Source organism: Microcaecilia unicolor, chromosome 1 (assembly GCF_901765095.1).
Source record: "Microcaecilia unicolor chromosome 1, aMicUni1.1, whole genome shotgun sequence".
NCBI classification, from domain to species: domain Eukaryota; kingdom Metazoa; phylum Chordata; class Amphibia; order Gymnophiona; family Siphonopidae; genus Microcaecilia; species Microcaecilia unicolor.
This window is the reverse complement of record NC_044031.1, coordinates 57,856,835-57,882,224: the sequence shown is the minus strand read 5'-3', so window position 1 is coordinate 57,882,224 and position 25,390 is coordinate 57,856,835. Positions and strand designations below refer to the sequence as shown.

The window sequence follows — 25,390 nt, the reverse complement described above, 5'->3', positions numbered from 1 at the left end:
ATCAATTTTTATTAAAAAAAAATTCTTAAATACTATTCTTGATACCGTTACAGATTGTACTGTGTACAGCCACTACATTTGTAGTTGAAACGAATAAAAATTGAGCACTTATCAAAGAAAAATCCCAGCGGGCTTCTTTCAGGGCTATCTTCATGTGCTCAATAATACTCAAGGCATCCGCGCTGAACTTCTGTATACTATTCACACTCAAAAATGTAAATGCTCATTTTTGATTTGTTTTTCAACCCCAGATGTAGTGGTTGCACAATTTGCAACAGTATTGGGGGGAGAGGTGGGGGGTGGACGCCGCGCGAGAAGAACCGAGAAGTGCTCCCTTCGCTTCCGCACGTTCTCGCGCAGCCCCATGGAATGTGCTACGCATGCGCGCTCTCACAGGACAGGTTGGACTTACTTGGACAGTGTGGGGGTAGTAGTGGGTGAGCGTGCGCGCGAGGTTGTAACGTACAAGCTGTGTGTCGTTCGCTGGCTCGGCGCGAGGGGTCTCGGTAAGGGGCCGGTAGCCCGCTGGTGTTTTTCTTCATGTGGTTTCGAGTCCCCATTTCTCACCAACTGAGCTGGTCTCTTCCCCTCTCCACCAGTATTCAGCCTTACTGGACGGGGAGGTTGAGGAGGTGGCCCTGCGCCCCTGAAGCTTCTCTCTCTGATCCTCTCAGAGCCTTTGCTGAGTGAGAGAGGGAAGAGGAGGAGGTGAGAGAGCTAGTTTCCTGCCAGGTGAGGAGGAGGGGAAAATGGGGTGGAAGATTAAGGGCATCCTACCGCTCCGCCCTTTTCCCCTTAGCGGTGAGGCCGAGACCCGCCCCCACCGCCGAGAGAGATAGTAGACGGGGTACCGTAGTGGCCAAATCGCCACAGTGTAGTAGGGGATTCGGCAGTAGGTAGGAGGCCGCAGCTCGGGTCTTATGGGAAAATGTAGCGGAGAGGGAGCGTAGTCACAGCTGCACGGTGCACACTTAGTTATTTCTCCCCTCTAAGCACACACCCACCCCGCTGCAGCAACTGCGCTCACTTCCGGCTTTTTACGGTCCTGTATTTGTTTTTGTTTTTTTTGTTTTTTCTTGAAGGGGTTAGGTCTTCTGCAGTGGCTGCCATGGGGGTGAAGGATCGGCCTCAGTGCTACTTCGACATCGAAGTCAACCGAGAATCAGGTACAGAGAATCTTTCTTCTTTCTCTTGCCTTGTCGTGACTCTCGTTGCCCTTACTGATTAACTTATCTGTAGATCAAGCATGTCAGGATTCCAGCGGGTTCAAGCCCAGCAGTACATATGATGAGCTTGCTGGATGGAGAACTGAATTTAACTTTTGTTGTTTAGCGGCATAAAGCAGCGATGTTTATTACTATCATTTTAGGCATTTTAAACCGAAGCTAGACTACTCGCTTATCATTACCGGGGTTATCAGTTAAGTGCTGACTTTAACATTGGATTTGATCCACTTAGCATAATGGTTTGTTGTTAGATTTATAATAGCTGATTGAAAAGTGGATAAACAGGTATAATTCATATAATTGTGAGGTGTAATGAATTGAATTTGCATTTTAACAAATTATAGCACGGAAACGTTTCTGTTTAGACGAGATGTTCTATTTTCTTTTTTTTTTGTTTGTTTTTGTAAAGCTTCCCATAAAACAGAAATATGTAGGTGGTGTTTTTATAGGTAGGTATATTTCATCAGTGCATTATACTTATTGCCGTTTTTTTTTTTGGGGGGGGGGGGGGGGATATCTTCAGAGGTTTAGATATACATGTACCATGACAGTAATAAACGTCACTCCTAAGCCAGGATATTTGGAGTATGTTCTCATGCTCTCAAATTCACTGCCAACATTTGGATTATTACACTACAGCCCATATAATGTGGATGTTGGGGCCAAGATATTTGACCACGTAAGTGGATCTGGGTTATATTGTGGCTACATTGTAATATTTATTTTTATTTATTTGGATTTTGCTCACAACCTTTTTGATAGTAGCTCAAGGTGAGTTACATTCGGTTACGATGGGTAATACGTAATTAAAAAAAAAACAACCTTTGACCCACATTATATCAAGCTGTGTTATATAGGGTCTACTCTACAAAATACTTGCATCGTACCAAAGAGAGCTTCTTTCTGGAGTTCATAGGGTGTGATATGTACTAGAAACTTGCACGGGGTTCGCGGGAATCCCATGGGGATGGAAGCCATTCCTGCAGGGTTCCTTTGGGGACGGATACCGTTCCTGTGGGGTTCCCATGGAGACAAACAATTTATGCGGGGTTCCCATGGAAGTGTACGATGCACTTGCGCCAGCCTTTCACCGAGTACCAAGTTCTTTGAGTGCTGTCTCCTGCTCCTCATTGTTTTAACAGCTCAGATGCGGATGAACACAGAGGATCTCTAATTAGAAAATGGAAGTTTATTAAAAAAAACCAAAATTTAAATGTTTGCATATGTGTGGATGTGTTGAGTGACGTTTAGATGGTGACTTCGGCTATGATGAACTAGGGCCGATACTGTGCAGACTTGTATTGTCTGTGTCTCATATATGGCAATCTGGTTTAGGATGGGCTGGAACAGGCTTAGACAGCAACTTTAGTGGCTGCAACATGAGAATAGTGCTGGACAGACTTTTTTGGTCCGTTCCTGCAAATGAGAAGACAAGCTGGAGTGCACTTCGACGTCAACTCCAGCAGTTGAAACATAAGGATAGGGCCGGATAGACTTCTGTGGTCTGTGTTCTAGAAATGGCAAAGAAAGACCATGATCAAGTGTATAATATCAAATTCATTGTTGACTTAATTATGAATTGATAATGTGTGACTATTGGGCAAACTGGACCGTTGAGGTTTTTATTTGCTGTCACTTACTATGTTACTATTAATCCTTTATGTTCACGGGCTAGTGCATAGAACTCAGCTCTGACACAGGCACAAGCATCAGATGTCACCTGACCTACTGGCGCGTGCATGTGGGGATCTCTCAGCACACAGTGCCAGTGAACCACAGATAAGTCTTATATGTGGACACCAGAGTGTTCCAACTTCTGTTCCTTCCTTACCTGTACTGCTGCGGCTCGAACTCAGAGAAAGACAGAGAGAGCTGACTGGAATTTTTTTTTATGTATCATTAAATTCTTGCGGGAATGGGTGGGGACGGGTTAAATTCTTGCGGGGATGGGTAAGATTACTGTCCCTGGGCAAATCTCTAATCTGTAGGCAACTTTTCAAGGTATGCCTCTGTAAGTATTTTATTTATTAGGTTTATTTACTGCCTTTTTTTGTAGTTGCTGGCAGAACATGCCTTCCTCTGGCCAGCCCTAGGTCCTTTTTTCTGACATGACTTCCTTTTGCCGCACGGGAGGAACACAGCAGAGGGAAAACCTCGGGACAGCCAGAGGAAGGCCTGTTCTAATAGCTGTTGGCATTTAAAGTTTGAAGAATCGGAATGGAGAGGAGAGAGAGGCTCGAGGGGTGGGTGGAGGAAGGTAGGAAAAAAGATTAGACCTGAGGGAGAGGAAAGAGAGGCTGCACATATATGGAAGGGAAGAGGAGAAGGACTGTGCTTGAAGGGAAGGGGGAAATGGCCAGCGTGTATAGGGAAAGGAAGAGGGGGGACAGGCTGCGCTTATAGGGAAAGGAAGAGGGGGGACGGGCTGCGTGTATAGGGAAAGGAAGGGGGGCAGGCTGCGCGTATAGGGAAGGGAAGAGGGGGAACGGGTTGTGCTTATAGGGAAGGGATGAGGGAAAACAAGATAGATTTGAGAAGGAGGTAGAGAAATTGAAGAAAGCTGAACGTGAATGAATTAGTACCATCTGTGTGGACTCAGAGCTGGAGAGTTGCAGGGTCACTGCCCTGGTGATTGCACTTCTACAATCCTTGGGATGGGTTCTCAATCTCGCCAGAGTTCTCTCTCTCCATCTCAGACCTTGACCTACCTGGGTGTTCGGTTCATGACAGCTCAGGGGCGGGTCTCCTTGCCAGAGGAATGCAGGGTCAAACTGCAGGATTAGGTTTGCTGTCTGCTACAGCTGCCGAGTCTACGAGCCTGGGATTACCTCCAGGTGTTGGGCTCGATGGCGGCCACTCTGGAAGTGGTGCTGTGGGCCAGGGCTCACGTGCATCCGCTGCAGCGTTCCTTGTTGAGCAGCTGGTCTCCAGTTGCCCAGGAGTATCAGAGATGTCTTCTGTGGCTTCCCCAAGCGCGACATAGCATGAGCTGGTGACTCCGCTTGGAATCCTTGCGGAAGGAGATGCCGTTGGCATCTCTTCAGTGGATCATCGTAGTGACAGACGCCAGCTTGTTGGGCTGGGGATCTCATTATCTCCAGGGACACTGGTCAGCTCTAGAAGTGACGTGGATGATCAACAGACTGGAGCTCCATGCTGTGTTCAGTGCTCTTTGAGCCTTTCAGGACTTGTTGATGGGTAAGGCTGTTTGTGTGCTCTTAGACAACACGATGGCGGTGGCATACATCAACTGGCAGGGCGGAACTCAAGAGTCTGGCCTTAGCCGCTGAGGACAGTCGTCTCTTGTTGTGGGCCGAAGCACATGCTCTGTGCCCATCGGCAGTGCACATAGCGGGAGTTTCCAATGTGCAGGCGGACATCCTCAGCCCACCATCTTCTGGACTCCGCAGAGTGGGAACTGTCTGTGGAAGTGTTTTGCCTGATTTGCTGTAGATGGGGGACGCCTGAGATAGATCTGATGGCGTCCCGGAGAAACGCCAAGGTTCCAATCTTCAGGAGAAGGGAAGGATTTAGGGTCAGCAGCACACATAGCGGCAATTTCCAATGTGCAGGCGGACTTCCTCAGGCCACCATCTTCTGAACTCCGCAGAGTGGGAATTGTCTGCCGAAGTGTTTTGCCTGATTTGCTGCAGATGGGGGACGCCTGAGATCTGATGGCGTCCCGGAGAAACGCCAGGGTTCCAGTCTTCCTTAGCAGAAGGGAAGGAGTTGGGGTCAGTGGGGCTAGGTGCTCTCCTACAGACTTGGCCGGAGGATGCGCTTCTTTACATTTTTCCTCCATGGCCGTTGATTGGCCGGGTGCGCCACAAGATCGGACGCCATCCTGGTCAGGTCGTGCTCGTGGCACCGGATTGGCCCTGGCGGCCTTGGTATGTGAATTTGATTGGTCTTCTGATTGAGATGACCTTTCGTCTTCTGGTCTGTCCTGATCTGCTGCATCAAGGCCCAGTCCTGATTGGAAGATCCCTCCCACTTTGATCTTACGACCTGGCTCTTGAGAGGTCATGTTTGAGGGAGTAGGGCTGTTCTGATGCAGTCTTTGCTATGGGTGCGGAAGCGATCTACATCGACGGCGTATGCTCGGGTGTGGCGAACCTTTGAGGCATAGTGTGAGGACTGCACTTCATTGCCTCTTCAGGCCTCGGTTTCTCAGCTTCTGGTTTGCAAAAGGATGTGGCTTACAACTCTCTCCGAGTGCAAGTGGTGACTCAGGCACGCTTTAGGGGACACATTTCAGGTTGTTCTTTTGCTTTGCATCTGGATTTGATCTGGTTTTTAAGGGGTGTACTTCATCTTCGTCCCCCAAGTCGTCGGCTGTCCCCACCCTGGAGCGGTCCTTCGGGCCCTGCAGAAGCCTCCCTTCAAGCCTTTGCGGAAGGTTTCAGACAAGGACCTCACAATTAAGGTTTTTTTTTTTTGTGGCTATTATGTCTGCTTACTGGGTTTCCGAGACTCAAGCTCTTTCTTGTCAGAACCCTTTTCTGTAGTTTTTGGAGTTAGGGGTCATGTTGATGGTGCCTTCCTTTTTACCGAAAGCGATCTCCGCTTTTCATGTCAGTCAGCCTCTTTTTCTTCTTCAGGAGGAGAGCTTTCCCTCGGATTTCGGGAAGTTACACCTCTTGGTTATGCGGAGGGTTCTCCTCTGTTGTAGATGTCTAATGACTTTCGGCATTCGGATCATCTCTTTGTGCTTCTCAGTTGGGCCCCAGCAGGATGAGGTGGCGTCTAAGCCAACTGCATCAATTGTCCTGGACTGGTTTTAAGAGGGTTTTCTTCAGCTGATGCGGTAACTTGCCCTTTCCAGTCTTGAGATGAAGTATGTCATCTCAGACGTTTGTCTGAGGTTTTCCCCCTCTTATTTAAACAATTTAGATTGTTTAAAGACAAAAATTTTAAAACAGATTAATGTATAAATCTTTGTGCTTTCTGTGGAATAGAATAGATAATGGTGTTCCTCAGGAGTCTGTGCTGGGACTGCTGCTTTGTAACATATTTATAAATGATCTGAAAATGGAAATAATGAGTGAGATGATGAAATTTGCTGATGACACAGTTTATTCAAAGTTATTACAACGAGATTGGCCATCCAAATGACGGATGACATTTAATGTGAGCAAATACAAAGTAATGCTTGTAGGAAAGACGAACCCAAACTATAGCTAAGTGATGCAAGGTTCTGCATTAGGAGTTGCTGCCCAGGAAAAAGATGTAGGTGTCATTATTGATGAAACATTGAAACCTGCTCAATGTACAGCGGTGACCAAGAAAGCAAATAGAATGCAAGGAATAGAGAACATTGCTGAGTATATTATAATGCTTTTATATTGGTCCTTGGTATGATCTCACCTTGAATATTGTGTGCAATGTTGGTCACCTCATCTCAAAAATTAGAAATAGTACAGAGAAGGGCAACAAATGATAAAGGGGATGGGCTGACTTTCCTTTGAGGAAAAGCTAGGGCTTTTCAGTTTGGAGAAGAAACAGCTGAGGAGGAGATACGATAGAGGTCTATAAAATGCTGAGTCTAGTGTATAGACTTGAGTCTCTTATTTACTCTTTCCAAAAATACAAGGACTAGAGGGCACACATTGAAGCTATTAAGTAATGACATTTAAAACAAATTGGAAAAAATAGTTCTTCACTCATTGTGTAATTAAACTCTGGAATTCATTGCCAGAGAATGCGGTAAGAACAGTTAGCTTATCAGGGTTTAAAAAAGGGTTGGACAGGTTCCTACAAGAAAAGTCCATACCATTATTAAGATGGGGAAAAATCCACTGCTCCCTGGGATAAGTAGCATAAAATCTACTCTTTTGGGATCTTGTCAGGTACTTGTGACCTGGATTGACCACTGATGGAACAGGATACTTGGCTTGACGGCACTGTGATCTGACCCAGTATGGCAATGCTTATGTTATGTTCCAGGAACCCTCCTCTGGAGTCTGTACTGGTGGTAGAACCCCCATTATTTACTTAAAGGGGTGCCTGTGGACCCCATGAATGGATAGTGGTGCCCACCGATGCAAGCCTCCAGAGATGGGGAGCCCATTATCTGGGGTTGGGTTGCTCAAGGACGTTGATTGGTGACGAGAGTCGGGGTGTTCTATCAGCTGCCTAGAGACAGAGGCCATTGTTAACATTGCAGGTATTTCCTCCACTGGAATAGATGGTGGTCCAAGTAAAGTCGTATAATGTCACGACTGTGGCCTATATCAACAAACATGAGAGCAGTCAAATGCAGCAGTAGGACTGGGTTCTGCTTGTATTTGCAGCTGGAGAGAGACACATCTATTAGCCATCTCGGTGGTACACCTTTGTAGGCACAGAGAGAATATGTAGGCGAACTTCAGCTGCAGTATTATGGATCTGAGGGATTGTTCAGGTCCTCCCTGCTCCAACTTGATGGTAATGTGCCAGAATGCCAAGTTGTACCTGGTTCTTTAGTCACAGACAGGAATTTGGCCCATTGAGGATCATTGTCTTAGTGTAGCCCTGGCTGCGCCAGTGTCCCCTCTTTTTCCTCTGGCCCCTGATGAGCAGATTTCTGTGGAGGGCGGAGACATCTATTCCTCATGATTCTAGCTACTTCAGACTGGCCTTGCTGGCCTATAGTATATAGATCTTGTGTGACTCCTGGTGGGGCCCATTTTTGTAATCTCTTAGTGTCTGGGTCCTCTATCCCTGGATCCAGTGGTCATAAAGGACTCCCAATTCCTTTTGGCTTACAGCTTGACCCTTGAGAGGTGGTGCCTGAGAAACAAGGGCTACTCGACATCAATTGTTTTGACACTCGAGGGCTGTGGGCAAATCCACATCCTCATCTTATCATGGGATCTGGCGAATCTGTCACAGCTGTCAGGAATAGTGAGTCCTTGGACCAAAGCTGGAGCTTTAGCAGACAAATCACCTGGGCTGAAACAGGCTGGAATCAGAACAGACTTGACTAAGATAAACAGACTCAACACAGGCAGGACAAAGGTAACTAAACACAATGGACTAAACAAGGACCGGATCCAGGCGAGGCAAGGAAAAGAAGGCAAAGGGGCCAGAACTGGAACCCAGACAGGACAAGGCAAAACTCTGGATTAAAACTGGGACTGGGACCCAGAAATGCAAGACAAGGCAAGAATTGGATCCGGACAGGACTAGACCGAAAGACAAGACAAAGCACAACTAGACAGGCAAGACAGGGCAGGAGCTAGGCAACAGAATAACAGACGCAAGACAATACACAAGGCAGGAACAGGATTCAGGATTCTCAAACAGGCTTGGCTGGAACAGGATTCAGGATTCTCAAACAGGTTTGGCTGGAACAGGATTCAGGATTCTCAGACAGGCTTGGCTGGAACAGGATACAGGATTCAGGGTTCTCAGGCTTGGCTGGAACAGGATTCAGGATTCTCAAACAGGCTTGGCTGGAACAGGATTCTCAAACAGGTTTGGCTGGAACAGGATTCAGGATTCAGGGTTCTCAGGCTTGGCTGGAACAGGATTCAGGATTCTCAAACAGGCTTGGCTGGAACAGGATTCTCAAACAGGTTTGGCTGGAACAGGATTCAGGATTCTCAAACAGGCTTGGCTGGAACAGGATTCTCAGACAGGCTTGGCTGGAACAGGATTCAGGGTTCTCAAACAAGCTTGGCTGGAACCAGATTCAGGATTCTCAAACAGGATTCAGGATTCTCAGACAGGCTTGGCTGGAACAGGATTCAGGGTTCTCAAACAAGCTTGGCTGGAACCAGATTCAGGATTCTCAAACAGGATTCAGGATTCTCAGACAGGCTTGGCTGGAACAGGATTCAGGATTCTCAAACAGGATTCAGGATTCTCAAACAGGCTTGGCTGGAACCGGATTCTGGAACGGGCTTGGCTGGAACCGGATTCTGGAACGGGCTTGGCTTAGCAGGGAACTGGGACAGAACTATCTCAAACATAGAGCAGGAGCAGAACCTGGCTCAAACATGGAGCAGAACTTGGCAGAAACAGAGCTCAAGAGCCAGGAAGCAATCATGGCAGGCAAAGGATTAAGCAGACTAAGGGAAGACAAACAAACAAAGAAGCAATGTGCTTACCAGCACCCACAGCTGGATAGCAGTGAAATAATCAGGTATGATGCTGGCTTCTACAGACTCAGAATAAACAGACAAAGAACCACACACACACACACACACGGAATACAGAAACAGCTTAGTTAAACACAGAGTTTGGCTTAAACACCCAGCTTAACTATAGCAAGAGTCAAAAGCAGGGCTAGACTAAAAGCAGGAGCCAAGGGTAGAATCAAACAGATATAGGCACCAAGGGCAGGGTGTGGCTCTACAGCCAGGCTTTCAGGAAACAAGATTCAAAAGCAAACTCACAGAAACAAAGGAAAGCATTGAAACACAAGACTCTGAGAAACACAGCACAGACCTTCAGGAGTAAAACACTCATGGATATGATCCTAACAGGTAACACAAGATTAAGAGACCTCTTGCAAAGGCAATTTAGGAAAGCTCCCTGGGTCCTTATAAAGGAGTAGGCTGATGATGTCACAAGTAGGAAATGAAGCAGAAACAGGGAGACCAAAGCAAGGCTTGGCTAACAGGAAGAACAACAACAGGAAATGAAGCAGAAGCGGGGAGACCAAAGCGAGGCTTGGCTTACAGGAAGAACAACAGGAAATGAAGCAGAAGCAGGGAGACCACAGGAAGAACAACAATAGGAAAAAAGGCAAACTGGAGAGGTCACAGAGCTAGATATAGAGAAATGGTAGGTCTGAACATAAGGGCACGGCCACAACCATGACAGAATCTTTGAATGTTGGCACACAGAGTGGGATCTTTCACCCTGGAAAGCAGAAGTGCCTGAGGTAGTAGACCTTTTTTTTTTTTTTTTTCCTTTTTGTGCAAAGGGGTCTGGAGCAGAATATGGCCTTCTGCTTTCTGAAAGTTCAGGTGGTGTCCCTTTCCTCCTCCTGGGGTAAGTGCGTGGGGGTAAAGCAGATTAGACCTTGATTTCAGCACATACTTGCACAGTGGGACTTTCTTAATGTCATGTTGGATCCATTGTTTGAGCCTTTGAGATGGGCCTTGGTGAAGGATATTACTCTGAAGACAGGGTGTTGCTGAGGGCTATTTGCCCAGCCAGGCAGATGTTCTAGTTGCAAGCCTCATCCTGCAGGAATATTCAGCTGTGCTTTTTGGATGTGGTGGTTTTTCTTCACAAAGTTCCTTCTTTCCTGCCAAAGGTGATTTCTAGTCGTCTCATGTGAAACAGTGGTGATGCTTGCAGCCTTTGCAAATCAAAGGTACTTGGAGTCCTCTAGGAAGCTTCAAAAGCAGTATGTCCCAGTGGATTAGCCACAGGTGGGCCTGGGTGGGCCGGGGCCCACCCACTTAGAGCTCAGGCCCACCCAACAATAGCACACGTTTAGCAGTAGCTGGTGGGGATTCCAAGCTCCGCCAGCTGAAGACTTCCCCCTGATGGTAACGAAAGCGCTACTCTCCATGATACCAGCACCCGTGCATGCTCAGTTTTCAGCGCATGCCTGCTGCAGACTGCCAAGGTGGAAAGAAGCATTTTTCTGCCAGCTGAGATATTGTTTTGTTTGTTTTTTTTTTTGGGTGGGGGGGGGGGGGGGAGAACACTTGGTGCCCACTCACTTCTGTCTGGCTACGCCCCTGGTATGTCCTTAGTTTTGTTCTGGTATTTGAAGGTGACCAATCTTTTTTGCTTATCTGATGGTTCACATGTGGCCTCAAAAGTCCTCAAAACCACTCTTGGTTAAGGCTGCCTTTGAAGTGGCTTATATCATTTGTGGAAAGCTGGTGCCAGTGGACCTCAAGGCCCATTCCACCTAGATCTAGGTGGCATCCTGAGCAGAAGAATGAGCAGTTGCTTCTAAAGACATCTGCAAAGCAGCAGTGTGGTGGTCGCTGCATTCATTTGTAAAGCACTGCAAGACTGACATTCTAACCAAGGGCAACTTAGCCTTTGGCAGAGGGGTGATTCAGAGGGCCTTCACCTATTATACTATTGCTTTTGTATATCCCATTCTTCTACACTGGTTTAGCAGGATGACAAGGGAGGTGAAATTCACACCTGTTTATTTCCTTTCCTTAAGTCCTGCTCGACTATTCCAAACCTGCCTTGAATGACTACGGCATAAGGGATATCTTTCAGGCTTTACCTGCTATTAATGTTCTGAATGAATTACACATTTCATGGTATGTACTGCAGTGGTTTTGAAGGGATTCTAAATTGGTGTGTGATGCAGTGGCATACTTGAGAATTTTAGGCTGCCAGCTTTTACCGTTGATGCAACTGGAATAGTTCAATAGCTGTACCTCCATCAGCTGATAGGGAGACTCAACCATGTTAAATGATAGCTGCGGTGGGTGAGTGAAAACACGGTATAATCTCACAGATAAATCAATTCACATCTGTCGTGCTATGAATCTATTGACTCTTTGACCCTAGTGTTAGTACATGAGTATTGCCATACTGGGACAGATCAAAGGTCCATCAAAGCCCAGTATCTGTTTCCAACAGTGGCCAAACCAGGTCACAAATACCTGGCAAGATCCTGAAAATGTTCAATACATTTTATGCTGCTTATCCAAGAAATAGCAGTGGATTTTCCCCAAGTCAATTTAATAATGATCTATGGACTTTTCCTTTAGGAAGCCGTCCAGAACTTTTTAAAACCTCGCTAAGCTAACTGCCTTCACAACATTCTCTGGCAACGAATTTCAGAGTTTACTTACACGTTGAGGGAACAAGAATTTTCTCCGATTCTTATTAACTTTACTACTTTGTAGCTTCATCACATGCCCCCTAGTCCTAGTATTTTTGGAAAGAGTAAACAAACGATTCACATCTACCCGTTCCACTCCCTAGCATGACCTGATGTTACATTTACCCAGTCAGTATTGGGTAATCGAAATCACCCATTATTATTGTGTTGCCCAGTTTGATAATGTCCCTAATTTCCTTTAACATTTCTGCATCCGTCTGTTCATCCTGGCCAGGCGGACGGTAGTACACTCCTATCACTATTCTTTTCCCCTTTACTCATGGAATTTCAAACCACAGTGATTCCAAGAAGTGTTTTGTTTACTCCAGAATTTTCAATCTGTTTGATTCAAGGCCCTCCTTAACATACAGTTTTACCCCTCCACCAATTCAATCCACCCTATCACTACGATATAATTTTTACCCCTATATAACAGTGTCCCACTTGTTATCCTTCCACCAGGTCTCAGAGATGCCTATTATATCTAATTTTTCATTTAGTGCAATATATTCTAATTCTCCCATCTTATTTCTTAGGCTTCTGGCATTCGCATATAGACATTTCAAACTTTATTTGTTGTTCCTATTTACATCATGCTCAGTACTTGACAGTATTAATTTGCAATCTTTTGTCTGATTTTTATTTAAGGACACCTGATCTATGGTCTCTTCTGCAACCTCACTATCAGAATACCCTATGTTCCCTGTTTTGGTGATACCTTTGAAAGATACCTTATTCCAAACCATGCACTTTTGAGTGACTGTCAGCCTTCTCCCAGTTTTTAGTTTAAAAGCTGCTCTATTTCCTTTTTAAATGCCGATGCCAGCAGCCAGTTCCCACCCTGGTTAAGGTGGAGCCCATCCTTTAGGAATAGGCTTCCCCCTTCCCCAGAATGTTGCCCAGTTCCTAACAAATCTAAAACCCTCCTCCCTGCACCATCATCTCATCCATGCCTTGAGACTTCGGAACTCTGCTTTTCTCTTGTGCCTTGCGTGTGGAATGGGTAGCACTTCAGAAAATGCTACCCTAGAGGTTTTGGATTTTAGCTTTCTACCTAAGAGCCTAAATTTGACTTCCAGAACCTCTCTCCCCCACATTTTCCTATGTCATTGGTACCCACATGTGCCAAGACAGCCAGCCCCCCCCCCCCCCCCAGCACTATCTAAAATCCTATCTAGGTGACACTTGGTGTCCACCAACTTCACACCAGGCAGGCAAGTCACCAGGCGATCCTCACGTCCACCAGGCGATCCTCACATCCACCAGCCACCCAGCTATCTATATGCCTAATGATCGAATCACCAACTACAACAGCTGTCCTAACCCTTCCGTTCTGGGCAGAACTTGGAGACTTATCCTTGGTGCAAGAGAATAGTACATCCACTGTTGGGCAGGTCCTGGCTACAGGAGTACTTCCATCTTCACCAGGGTGATGCTCTCCTTCTCCTCCAAAGTAGCACAGGGGTTACCAGACTGGATGTGGGACTTCTCTACAACATCCCTGTAGGTCTCCTCTATGTACCTCTCTGTCTCCCTCAGCTCCACCAAGTCTGCTATTTTAGCTTTAAGAGAATGGACCCGTTCTTTGAGAGCTAGGAGCTGTTTTCATCGGGCACACACATATAACCGCTTACCAAATGGGAGATAATCATACATGTGGCACTCAATGCAAAAGACTGGATAGTACCCCTCTCGCTGCTGGACTGCTGACTCCATCTTAGTATTTGTTTTTCAGTAATTTAAAACTTGCTTAAATAAAACTTCCTTAATATAAACATGTCTTTTAGTTTATATGGTATATTGTGTGATTTATTTAGTGTTTCCTTCTTAGATGATAATTGGATAGCAGACTGCATCTCCTTTGCTTATACCCATGCTGGGCTGACTTTTGAAGGACGTGTCACGATTCACAATGTCAGAGCATGGCTTTGTCGGTAGTCCACTTGAGATCAGCCTGCATAGCGGAGATTTGCAAGGCTACAACATGGTATTTAGTCCATACATTCACATCCCACTACTGTTTGGATCAGGACACCTCACGTGACAGTTGGTTTGGACAGGTAGTTCTACAGAATTAGGTTGGTGTCTAGAATCCAACTTCACCCCCTTAGACCCTTTTTCAGTCTGCACCTACACAGCTAGTATGTATATAGTTTCAGGTTGAATTAAGCTTTGGTCTTGATGTTTCGAGACTCCATTATCCTAACGTTCTTGTTTTCAGTGAGCTTGTTAGCTAGGGATTCCCACACATGGGAATAGTGCAGTCTGCTTGTCCTTGGAGAAAGCAAAGATACTTACTTGTAGCTGGTGTTCTCTGAGGACAGCAGGCCTGTTATTCTCTCATACACTCCCACCTCCCCTAGGAGTTGTTTTTCATTGTACTCTTTATGCTTTTCACCTGACTGAGGGACTCCTGGTTGATCGGGCAGGAAAGTACCAGTGCATGTGCGGTGGGACGCTGCTAGAACTTTCCCTAATGCTAGCGATTTGGTGTCTGCACCATGCTTCTAGAACTTTCCCTAATGCTAGCGATTCGGTGTCCATACCAGGGCTCCATCGAATGACATCACTCACATGTGAGAATAAGCGGCTTGCTGTTCTTGGAGAACACCAGCTACAGGTATGTATATTTGCTTTATTTTATTTTTGTTTTTTTAAACAATGATAATAAATAACTGTGGGGACAAACTGTTTGAGGTCTTTTTCTCTTAATAACTTCGTACTCACATTGGTATTTTGATTGTTTTTTGGGTTGAAATTTTTTTTATTACAGTGACCAAACGCTGAAGGAAAAGTGGGAGCAGATGCGGTGTTGGGGGGGGGGGCAGTAGAAAGAAAGATAGAGGGAGCAGATGCAGGGAAAGGGGGAGATGGCATGGAGAATGTGGGGAAGGGGACAGAGAACAGATGCTTGAGATACAGGGTTCAGAGCACAGCAGCTAGCAACAAAGCTCATCATGTCAAGGGAGATGTCATCATGTCACAACAAACTGCTGAAAAACGCCCTGCAGAAAGAAGTGGATTGGAACACCAGAATGAGTCTTGAAATATACTGAGTGAAGCTATTTGGGTACCAGAATGAGGCTTGGAATTCACAAAGACAACCAGAACAGGAGATTGAAGTTTGGACACAGTTGAATCGTGAATGCTGCCCAAAACACCGCACACACTGCAACAAAGGAGCCGGAAAAAAACCCCAAAGTGTCGGGGAGGGAAGGTGCAGCTTCAGGTAGCTCCTATCTATCATTGGGTGGCCCTGGACATTTTACTGAGCTTGCTCAATGGTAGTTGCGCCCCTGGTTGGGTCTTAAAGTGAGGTTATTTTGATGAACAGTTTAAAATGTATCTGTATTTTTCTTATTATTTAATGATTGCTACATGGCAGTGAATATAGGGGCTCTTTTAGGGGCCTTTTTACTAAAGCGCACCGAGAAATGGCCTGCATTGGTGTAGGCGTATATAGGCCTCAAATATAAGACCACTTATGCAACCACCTTTCCCTATATTAGTGCACATTTGTGGTTACCTAAATCTGTAAAAACTACTCATGATCATCCGACTTTCAGAAAATCTCTCAAGGCAAATTTATTTGGAAAAGCTTACGACAAAGTCCCTCCTTGTATCCATAACGCCTGATCTGTAGCTATCATAACGACTTATTGAACCCTATTGCCCTTCTCCTTCTCTTCTCTGTAATTACTCCCAAACCTCTTCAACTTCAATGTACTTGATTGTTTGTTGCCTGTTTGATGTATGTCTTTCAGACTGATGTAAGCCACATTGAGCCTGCCCATGGGTGAGAATATGTGGGATATAAATGCTATACTTAAATATTGGATGCATGCAGGTTCACTGTTCAGCGCGCCTGCAAATAAGGCTGGCTTTTTTGACTGAAAATGGATGTGCGGCAAAATAAAAATCAGTGTGTGTCCATTTTGGACCTGAGACCTTACCGCCACCCATTGACTTAGTGGTAAGGTCTCGCTCGTTAACTGGGTAGTAATTGTCGGTGTGCGAACACTGCTGATTACCGCCCGGTTAGTGCCACGCAGTAGAAAATAAGTACATAAGTATTGCTACACTGTAACAGACCAAAGGTCCATCAAGCCCAGAATCCTGTTTCCAACCGTGGCCAATACAGGCCACAAATACCTTTCCTTGTCATCAACAGCAGATGAATCCATTAACTGATGAGTTGTATCTGCCTACCAGCAGATGGAGATAGAGAGCTCTGAAAGCACATGGTGTTCCAGGACGCCCAACCCCCTCTGCCTTCAGTATATCTCTATCTCCCAGCAGGTGTGGACGTCGTTTCTCAGCTCCTGGATTTCTGCCTGGGGTGGCTCCTGTGCTTTGCCAGTAGAGCAGGGGGTGTTGTGGCTGGTGGTGCCCACTTTAAAGGCATACTTGGTTTTCCCTGTCCCTGCCTTACCCCATTTCCCCTCCTTCCGCAGTTCTTCTGTGGCTGCCTGCCTCTAACTTTCCTCACAGTAAAAAAAAAAAAAAAAAAAAAAAAGCAACAACCCTCCAGTCGGTTCAAAACTCTGCTGCCCGTCTCATCTTCCGCCAGGGTCGCTTTACTCATACTACCCCTCTCCTCAAGACCCTTCACTGGCTCCCTATCCATTTTCGCATCCTGTTCAAACTTCTTCTGCTAACCTATAAATGTACTCACTCTGCTGCTCCCCAGTATCTCTCCACACTCGTCCTTCCCTACACCCCTTCCCATGCACTCCGCTCCATGGATAAATCCTTCTTATCTGTTCCCTTCTCCACTACTGCCAACTCCAGACTTCACGCCTTCTGTCTCGCTGCACCCTACGCCTGGAATAAACTTCCTGAGCCCCTACGTCTTGCCCCATCCTTGGCCACCTTTAAATCTAGACTGAAAGCCCACCTCTTTAACATTGCTTTTGACTCGTAACTTGTAACCACTCGCCTCCACCTACCCTCCTCTCTTCCTTCCCGTTCACATTAATTGATTTGATTTGCTTACTTTATTTATTTTTTGTCTATTAGATTGTAAGCTCTTTGAGCAGGGACTGTCTTTCTTCTATGTTTGTGCAGCGCTGCGTACGCCTTGTAACGCTATAGAAATGCTAAATAGTAGTAGTAGAGAGGCTTTCTCCTGAGCTCCTGGTTTGGTGCAGCTTGACTGCAGCTCATTGACTCAGTCTTCTGAGGTGAGAGTGGTGCCCAGCTCCTCCGGGGAGGTTCCCGCTGACAACGCTCTGTGCGGGGTAAGTTTTGGCGGAAAGGCGCCATTTTGTTTTCTGTATTAGATGGCTGCTGAAGGGGTTAAGCGCTGCTCCCACTGTGGGAAACGCAGATCAGCAACAGGGCTTTCCAGCACATGCTGTCTAGATGCAAATGCTGGCACGAGCGTGGCAGGCGGTGATTCTTCCCGCCCGCCGGAGTTGGCAGCGGCTGCCATCTTGGAGGCGCCGCATGACTTGACCCTCGCGGTTGTGGAGGGGTCTGTGTGCAGGGGAACGCCTCGTTTCGAGGTTTCTAGAGGAGCTTTTGCCTCTGCTTCCCCCAATGTGTGGGGACGGATGTACAGGGTGAGTTTTTCTCCCCTGAATTTGTGCTGCTGATGCATAAGGCTTTTATGTTAGAGCACTGCCTGAGGCTCCTGACAATTCCTGTCGATCTGGGTTGCCTCCTGTTCTTTATAGCCCAGCGTCTGCTGGAGACTTTATTTCTTCCCCCGAGCTTTGGCTGACGCTAAGCGTAGACGAGTGAATACCCCGTCTGAGGGGGACTCTTCACTCAGTTCTCCCCTCTGGTCTAGTTTTGGGGAGTCTGAGGGGTCTGGCAGGCCCTCACGGACTGATGATCCAGATGAGGGTGGCTGCTTGCCAGAGGAGTTGGATGACCCTAAAGCGGTTCAGATTTTCCACTGCGACGAGCTGCCAGCTCTCATTTCTGATGCCTTACAGGCCCGTTGTATTGAAGATCCTGACGAGGGCGCTGCCTCTTCTATTAATTCTAGGATGGCTAGCACTAAGAAGCCTTCTCGGGCTTTTCCCTTACATACTTCCATCCAAGAGCTTATTTCAACTTAATGGTCTGACCCTGAGGGTCCCTTGAAGGTGACCAGGGCTATGTGTCACCATTACCCCGTGAGGGAAAGTCAGTTGACCCTCTTTGGGATGCCTAAAGTGGATGCTTTAGTCATGGCTGTGACTAAAAAGACTACTCTCCCGGTGGAGGGAGGGGTCGCATTTATTTTTTTATTTTTTGTTACATTTGTACCCCGCACTTTCCCACTCATGTCAGGCTCAATGCGGCTTACATATTATATACAGGTACTTATTTGTACCTGGGGCAATGGAGGGTTAAGTGACTTGCCCAGAGTCACAAGGAGCTGCCTGTGCCTGAAGTGGGAATCGAACTCAGTTCCTCAGTTCCCCAGGACCAGAGTCCACCACCCTAACCACTAGGCCACTCCTCCACTCTGAAAGATATGCAGGACCGGCGGCTGGAATCTGCACTGAAGCAGTCCTTTGATATGTGGAGCCTTTCCTTGCGGGCGGCTATTTGTAGTTCCTGTGCAGCCCGGGCCTGCCTTTCCTGGTTGCAGCAGGCGGTTGAGCAGTCCGCCGATGGAGCGGGTTCCCTCTCTGAGGTCGGCCCGCGTATGGAGTCTGCCCTGTCTTCTTTGGCTGATTCCCTTTATGATCTGGTCAGAGCTATGGCTAAGCAGATGTCTGTGGCGGTTGCTGCCCCCATCTTCTTCGGCTCCGGCATTGGGCGGCTGTCATGGCCTCTAAACAAAGGCTGGTGAGGTTACCCTTTTGGGGCCTTCTTTTATTTGGGGAGGATTTGTAGAAGATTGTTAAGGACCTAGGGGACTCTAAGTCCCAACAGTTGCCTGAGGATAGGCCGAGGCCTTCTTCCAAAAGTCCTTCTTCTCCCTCCTCTCTGCGGGGTTTGGTCAACGTACCCGTTTCCAGCAGAGGAACTCCTTTTGTTCAGACAGATGCACGTCGTCGTCCGGGCATCGTCCAGGAGTTCAGGGGCGTCCTCCACAATGATGGGGCACCGGTCCACTCGTCAGTTCCCACAGTAGGGGGTCGTCTCTCCCTCTTTTTCGAGGAGTGGACCAAGATTAATTTGGATCAGTAGGTCCTAGACCTGATCAGAGAAGGTTACCGGCTAGAATTTGCCATCCCAGTTGGAGACGCGTTTTTGGAGTCCCGATGCAGCACTGCCATCAAGCGTGCGGCAGTATACGAGACCTTGCAGGTGTTGCTGAAGCTTGGAGCGGTGGTTCCGGTTCCTCCCACTGAACGCGGCTGCGGTCGCTATTCCATCTATTTTGTGGTGTCTCGAAAAGGCGGGTCGTTCAGACCTATCCTCGACTTACGAAGAGTCAACGAGGCCTTAGTAGTGCGATACTTCTGTATGGAAACCCTGCGCTCCGTCATTGCGGTGGTACAGCCAGCAGAGTTTCTCACGTCTCTGGACCTCAAGGAAGCATACTTGCATATTTCCATAGCTGCCGCATCAGCGGTTTCTCCGGTTTGCGGTATTGAGCCAACATTCCAGTTTCGCGCCTTGCCTTTCAGCCTGGCGACTGCCCCTCAGATTTTTTCCCAAGGTCATGGTGGTAGTGGCTGCCTTTCTCAGGCGAGAGGGTATCAGAGTTCACCCTTATCTCGATGACTGGCTCATTAGAGCGGATTTGACAGATGAGAGTCGACTTGCCACAGCCAGAGTTGTTACAGTTCTTCAGACTCTGGGCTGGGTAGTCAATATGCCGAAAAGTCACCTGACCCCCTCTCAGTCTCTCAAGTATTTGGGGGTCCGGTTTGACACGGCTTCGGGGTTCGTTTTTCTTCCCGACAGCAGGCGGCTCAAGCTTCAGAATCAGGTCCTCCTGCGGATGCCTCGCCCTCAAGCTTGGGACTTTGTTCAGCTCCTGGGATTGATGACGGCCACCATAGAAGTGGTTCCCTGGGTGAGAACTCACATGAGACCGCTGCAGCTTGCTCTGCTTCAGCAATGGTCTCCGATTTGCCAGGAATACCAACGCAGACTATGGAGGCTTCCTGCGGCCCAGCGCAGTATGGATTGGTGGCTTTCCGACAGCAGGCTGTGGCAGGGGATGCCACTAGCTCTTCCTTTTTGGTGTCTGGTGATAACGGATGTCAGCCTTTCGGGCTGGGGAGCTCATTGCCGGGGACGCTATGCTCAGGGTCTGTGGTCCACCACGGAAGTGGGATGGTCCATCAATCGCTTGGAACTGAGAGCGATATTTCAGGCTCTTCTGGCCTTCCACAGGACGCTGAAGGGTCTTCCTGTCCGAGTTCTGTCGGACAATACGACTGCAGTGGCCTACATCAATCGCCAGGGCGGCACTCAGTGCAGGGCCCTGGCTGCGGAGACGTCTCAGATCTGCGACTGGGCCGAGCGCCACCTAGAGCTGCTGTCCGTGGCTCACATAGCCGGTCAGAGCAACGTGCAAGCCGATTTCCTCAGCAAACATCAAATCGACCTGGCGGAATGGGACCTGGCAGACAAAGAGTTTCTTCAGATTTGTGCCAAATGGGGGACTCCAGGCTTGGATCTCATGACGTCAAGCGTAACGCCAAAGTCCCTCGCTTTTTCAGCAGAAGGAGAGATCCTCTCTCAGCGGGGTTGGATGCTCTGTCTCAACCTTGGCCCTCGGGCCTCCTGTATGTGTTCCCTCCTTGGCCCTTGATAGGGCGAGTTCTACTTCGGATTCGTCTGCACTGAGTATTGGTGATTCTCATCGCCCCGGATTGGCCAAGGCTTCCGTGGTACGCGGATCTCCGGCGGATGCTGGTGGATGCGACTCTTGCTTTGCGTCGGGTTCCGAACCTGTTAGTTCAGGGTCTAGTGACTGTGGAAGATCTTGCCGCTTTGGTCTTACGGCCTGGGCTTTTGAGAGGGCGCAGTTGAGGGACAAGGGCTATTCTAATAAGGTTATTGCCACGCTCTTGCAGACTCGCACGCGGTCTACCTCTGCAACTTATGCTCGGATCTGGCGCACTTTTGAGGCGTGGTGTACGCCAAAGTCTGTCTCGTGACTCTGGCGACAGTCTTGCTCTTGCTGGACTTTTTGCAGGACGGGCTACAAAAGGGCCTGGCCTACAATTCCCTTCGAGTTCAAGTGGCAGCGTTGGCCTGCTTCCGGTGGAAAGTCTCCGGATTGTCCCTTGCTGCTCATCCGGATATTCTCCGTTTTCCCAGAGGGGCGCTTCGTCTCTGTCCTCCTTTGCAGTCGCCTTGTCCGGCTTGGAATCTGGGGCTCGTGTTGAAGGCGCTCCAGCGATCTCCGTTTGAGCCTCTTAAACGGGCTTCTGAGAAGGATGTGACTCTCAAGACAGTTTTTTTTTTAGTGGCAATGATGTTGGCTAGAAGAGTGTCTGAGCTTCAGGCTCTTTCCTGTCAGGATCCTTTTCTGCAGTTCTCGGAATCTGGGGTAACTGTTCGTAAGGTGCCTTCTTTTCTGCCTAAGGTGGTTTCAGCTTTTCACCTCAACCAGCCCATCTTTCTTCCTTTCTTCTCTAAGGAGGAGTTTCCGGACTCCTTTGGGCAATTGCGCCTTTTGGATGTCCGTAGGGCTCTGTGGCAGTATCTGCAGATGTCAAATGAGTTTTGGAATTCTGATCATTTATTTGTTCTGTTGGTAGGTCCCCGATGGGGTTTCCGCCGTCTAAGGCTTAAGGAACTTATTTTTCAGCTTATCTGTTTTCAGGGCGGTCGCCGCCTTAAGCATTTAAAGCACACTCTACGAGGGCAATGTCCACTTCGTGGGCTGAAATGGGTGTTTTTTCTCTTCAGGAGATCTGTCGTGCGGCTACCTGGGCTTCTTAGCTCTCTCTTGTGTGGCATTACAGGCTGGATGTGGCAGCGCAGCAGGATGCGCATTTTGGAGCGCAAGTGCTTGCTCGCGGAGTTGCTTGTTCCCACCCTACTTAGGGAGTGTTTTGGTACATCCCATCAGTTAATGGATTCATCTGCTGTTGATGACAAGGAAGGGAAAATTACCTTGATAATTTTCTTTCCTTTAGTCACAGCAGATGAATCCATGATCCCTCCCTGACTGACTTTAGTTTTTGTACAGATGTTGCATACAGACATTGTGCCTCATCAGGAGTATTTGAAGACAAGCTATCAGAGTTTCTACATGCTGTTTTTATTGCAGGAGGTTGATAACGTCCCTCCTTTCTTTGGTTATTGCCCCGGTTCTGGGGCGTTTGTTCTCTGTGAGGAACGTTTGTTATATTGCCTTTTTTATTCACTCTGCTTTGGAAAATTCATATACTGAAGGCAGAGGGGGTTGGGAGTCCTGGAACACCATGTGCTTTCAGTGTTCTCTATCTCCACCTGCTGGTAGGCGGATACAACCCATCAGTTAATGGATTAATGTGCTGTGACTAAAGGAAAAAAAATTATCAAGGTAAGAACCTAATTTTCCCTTCAAGATCCCAAAAAGTTCAGCACATTTTATTTTGCTTATCCCAGATATAAGCAGTGGATTTTCCCCAAGTCATTTTAATAATGCTCTATGGCTGTCCAAACCTTTTTAAAACCCCGCTAAGCTAACCGTCTTTACCACGTTCTCTGGCAACAAATTCGAGTTTAATTAGTTGAGTGAAGAAAACTTTTCTCCAAGTTGTTTTAAATTTACTACTTTATGGCTTCATTGCATGCCCCCAGTCCTTGTATTTTTGGAAAGAGTAAACAAACGATTCACGTCTACCCGTTCCACTCATTATTTTATAGACCTCTATCATATCTCCCCTCAGCCGTCTTTTCTCCAGGCTGAAGCAGCTCTCCAGGCTGAAGGTCCCCAGCTGCTTCAGCCTTTCCTCATAGGGAAGTCATCCCATCCCGTTATCATTTTCATCTCCCTTCTCTGCACCTTTTCTAATTCCACTATATCTTTGAGATGCAGCGACCAGAATTGAACACAAAATTCGAGGTGCGGTCGCACCATGGAACGATACAAAGGCGTTGTGACGTTCTCATTTTTGTTGTCCATTCCTTTTCTAATAATACCTAACATTCTATTTGCTTTCTCAGCCACCGCAGCACACTGAGCAGAAGGTTTCAATGTATCATAACCAATGACGCCTAGATCCCCTTCTTGGTCAGTGACTCCTAATGTGGAACCTTGCATGATGTAGCTATAATTCAGGTTCCTCTTTCCCACATGCATCACTTTGCACTTGCTCAAATTAAATGTCATTGCCATTTAGACGCCTAGTCTCCCAGTCTCGTAAGGTCCTTGTAATTTTTCACAGTCCTTGCGCGATTTAACAACTTTGAATAACTTTGTGTTGTCAGCAAATTTAATTATGTAAGTACATAAGTATTGCCATATTGGGGTAGACCAAAGGTCCATCAAGCCCAGCATCCCGTTTCCAACAGTGGCCAATTGAGGTCACAAATACCTGACAAGATCCCAAAAAGTACAAAACATTTTATTCTGCTTATCCCAGAAATAAACAGTGGAGTTTCCCCAAGTCCATTTTAATAATGGTCTATGGACTTTTCCTTTAGGAAGCCATCCAAACCCCGCTAAGCTAACTGCTTTTACCACATTCTTTGGCAACGAGTTCCAGAGTTTAATTACACGTTGAGTGAAGAAACATTTTGTCCAATTCGTTTTAAATTTACTACTTTGTAGTTTCATCGAATGCCCCTTAGTCCTAGTATTTTTGGAAAGATTAAACAGACGCTTCACGTCTACCATTTCCAATCCATTATTTTATAGACCTCTATCATATCTCTTCTCAGCCGTCTTTTCTCTGAGCTGAAGAGCTCTAGCCGCTGTAGCCTTCCCTCACAGGGAAGTCATCCCATCCCCTTTATCATTTTCATCGCCCTTCACTACAGCTTTTCTAATTCCACTATATCTTTTTTGAGATGTGATGACCAGAATTGAACACAGTATTCGAGGTGCGGTCGCACCATGGACCGATACAAAGGCATTATAACATCCTCATTTTCATTTCCATTCCTTTCCTAATAATACCTAACATTCTATTTGCTTTCTTAGCCGCCGCACCACACTGAGCAGAAGGTTTCAACGTATCATCGATGACAACACCTAGATCCCTTTCTTGGTCGGTGATTCCTTATGTGGAACCTTGCATTATGTAGCTATAATTCATGTTCCTCTTTCCCACATGCATCACTTTGCACTTGCTCACATTAAACGTGATCTGCCATTTAGACACCCAGTCTCGTAAGGTCCTCTTGTAATTTTTCACAATCCTCTTGCGATTTAACAACTTTGAATAACTTTGTGTCATCAGCAAATTTAATTACCTCACTAGTTACCCCCATCTCTAGATCATTTATAAATATGTTAAAAGCAGCGGTCCCAGCACACACCCCTGGGGCACCCCACTAACTACCTTTCTCCATTGAGAATACTGACCATGTAACCCCTACTCTCTGTTTTCTATCTTTTAACCAGGTTTTTTTTTTTAAATTTATAGAAGTCTTTATTGAATTTGAGAGAATTGGCATTAGTAGATAAGGAACAATCAGCCGCAGCAACCGGTAACAATACAAATTACAACTTACATTGGTACGTAATAGCATTATGATAAATTCTCACAATGAAAGTAACCACGTTAATATACTTCTGAAATTTTCTTTTTAAATAAAGAATTTTGAATATATCTCCCCCACCCAAAGAAAGCACAGGAAACATCGAGAAAGAAAAAAATAAAAAGGGGTTACATCACACCTCTGAGTCCTCATCAGCCTCCAGTCACAGGATAGCCAAACTAAGAGTGCGAGTAAAAGGGTTCCCAGGTATCTTCCCACCTGGATATTGTTTTGCGACGTAGGGCCCAAAGCTTCTCCATTTCACAATTGTACCCCAGCTTATTTATCCATTTTACCAAAGAAGGAACTTGTGGGGACTTCCAATGGGCAGCCAGAGTGACCCTGGCTGCAGACATCGCATGACGAACAAATAAGTACTGGGCATTAGTAAAGCCAGTTGTTTTTTTAGGAAAAAGAAAAAATTCAGGTGACCATTTTATAGGTTTGGAGAGCCATCTCTGGAGTTTATACTGCACTGCCTTCCAGAAGGCCCGCACTTTAATACAGGACCACCAGAGATGTCCCATGGTACCCTCTTCCCCACAGCCCCTCCAGCACAATGAGGACACTGCTGGAAACATATGGTGAAAGACGTACAGGAGTCAATATCACCTATATAAAACTTTTACGGCATTCTCTTTATAAGGTTTAGAGATAGAGATCTTGGACAAAGCTCCTTTCATGCAGTCCCAGTGTCACCCCCAACTCCCAGTGCCAACGCACTCGGTGCTCAACCAGGGCCCGAACCCTCTGGCGCTGAAAAGTG

General features: G+C 46.8%; 1 protein-coding gene across 4 annotated transcripts in view; it reads left to right on the top strand.

Moving 5' to 3' along the window:
- The first annotated feature begins 429 nt into the window (after positions 1-429).
- The window catches only part of NKTR (natural killer cell triggering receptor), a 364,002-nt gene continuing 339,041 nt past the window's right edge, over positions 430-25,390 (top strand). For 2 of the 4 annotated variants that reach the window (XM_030197676.1, XM_030197654.1), the window contains exons 1-2: positions 430-506; positions 1,083-1,166. In XM_030197676.1, the coding sequence (XP_030053536.1) occupies positions 1,109-1,166 (58 nt within the window). In that variant the 5' untranslated portion in view covers positions 430-506; positions 1,083-1,108. Of the gene's footprint in view, positions 733-1,082; positions 1,167-25,390 lie in introns of all 4 variants that reach the window. The other 2 variants (XM_030197662.1, XM_030197668.1) reach the window with 2 other exon arrangements.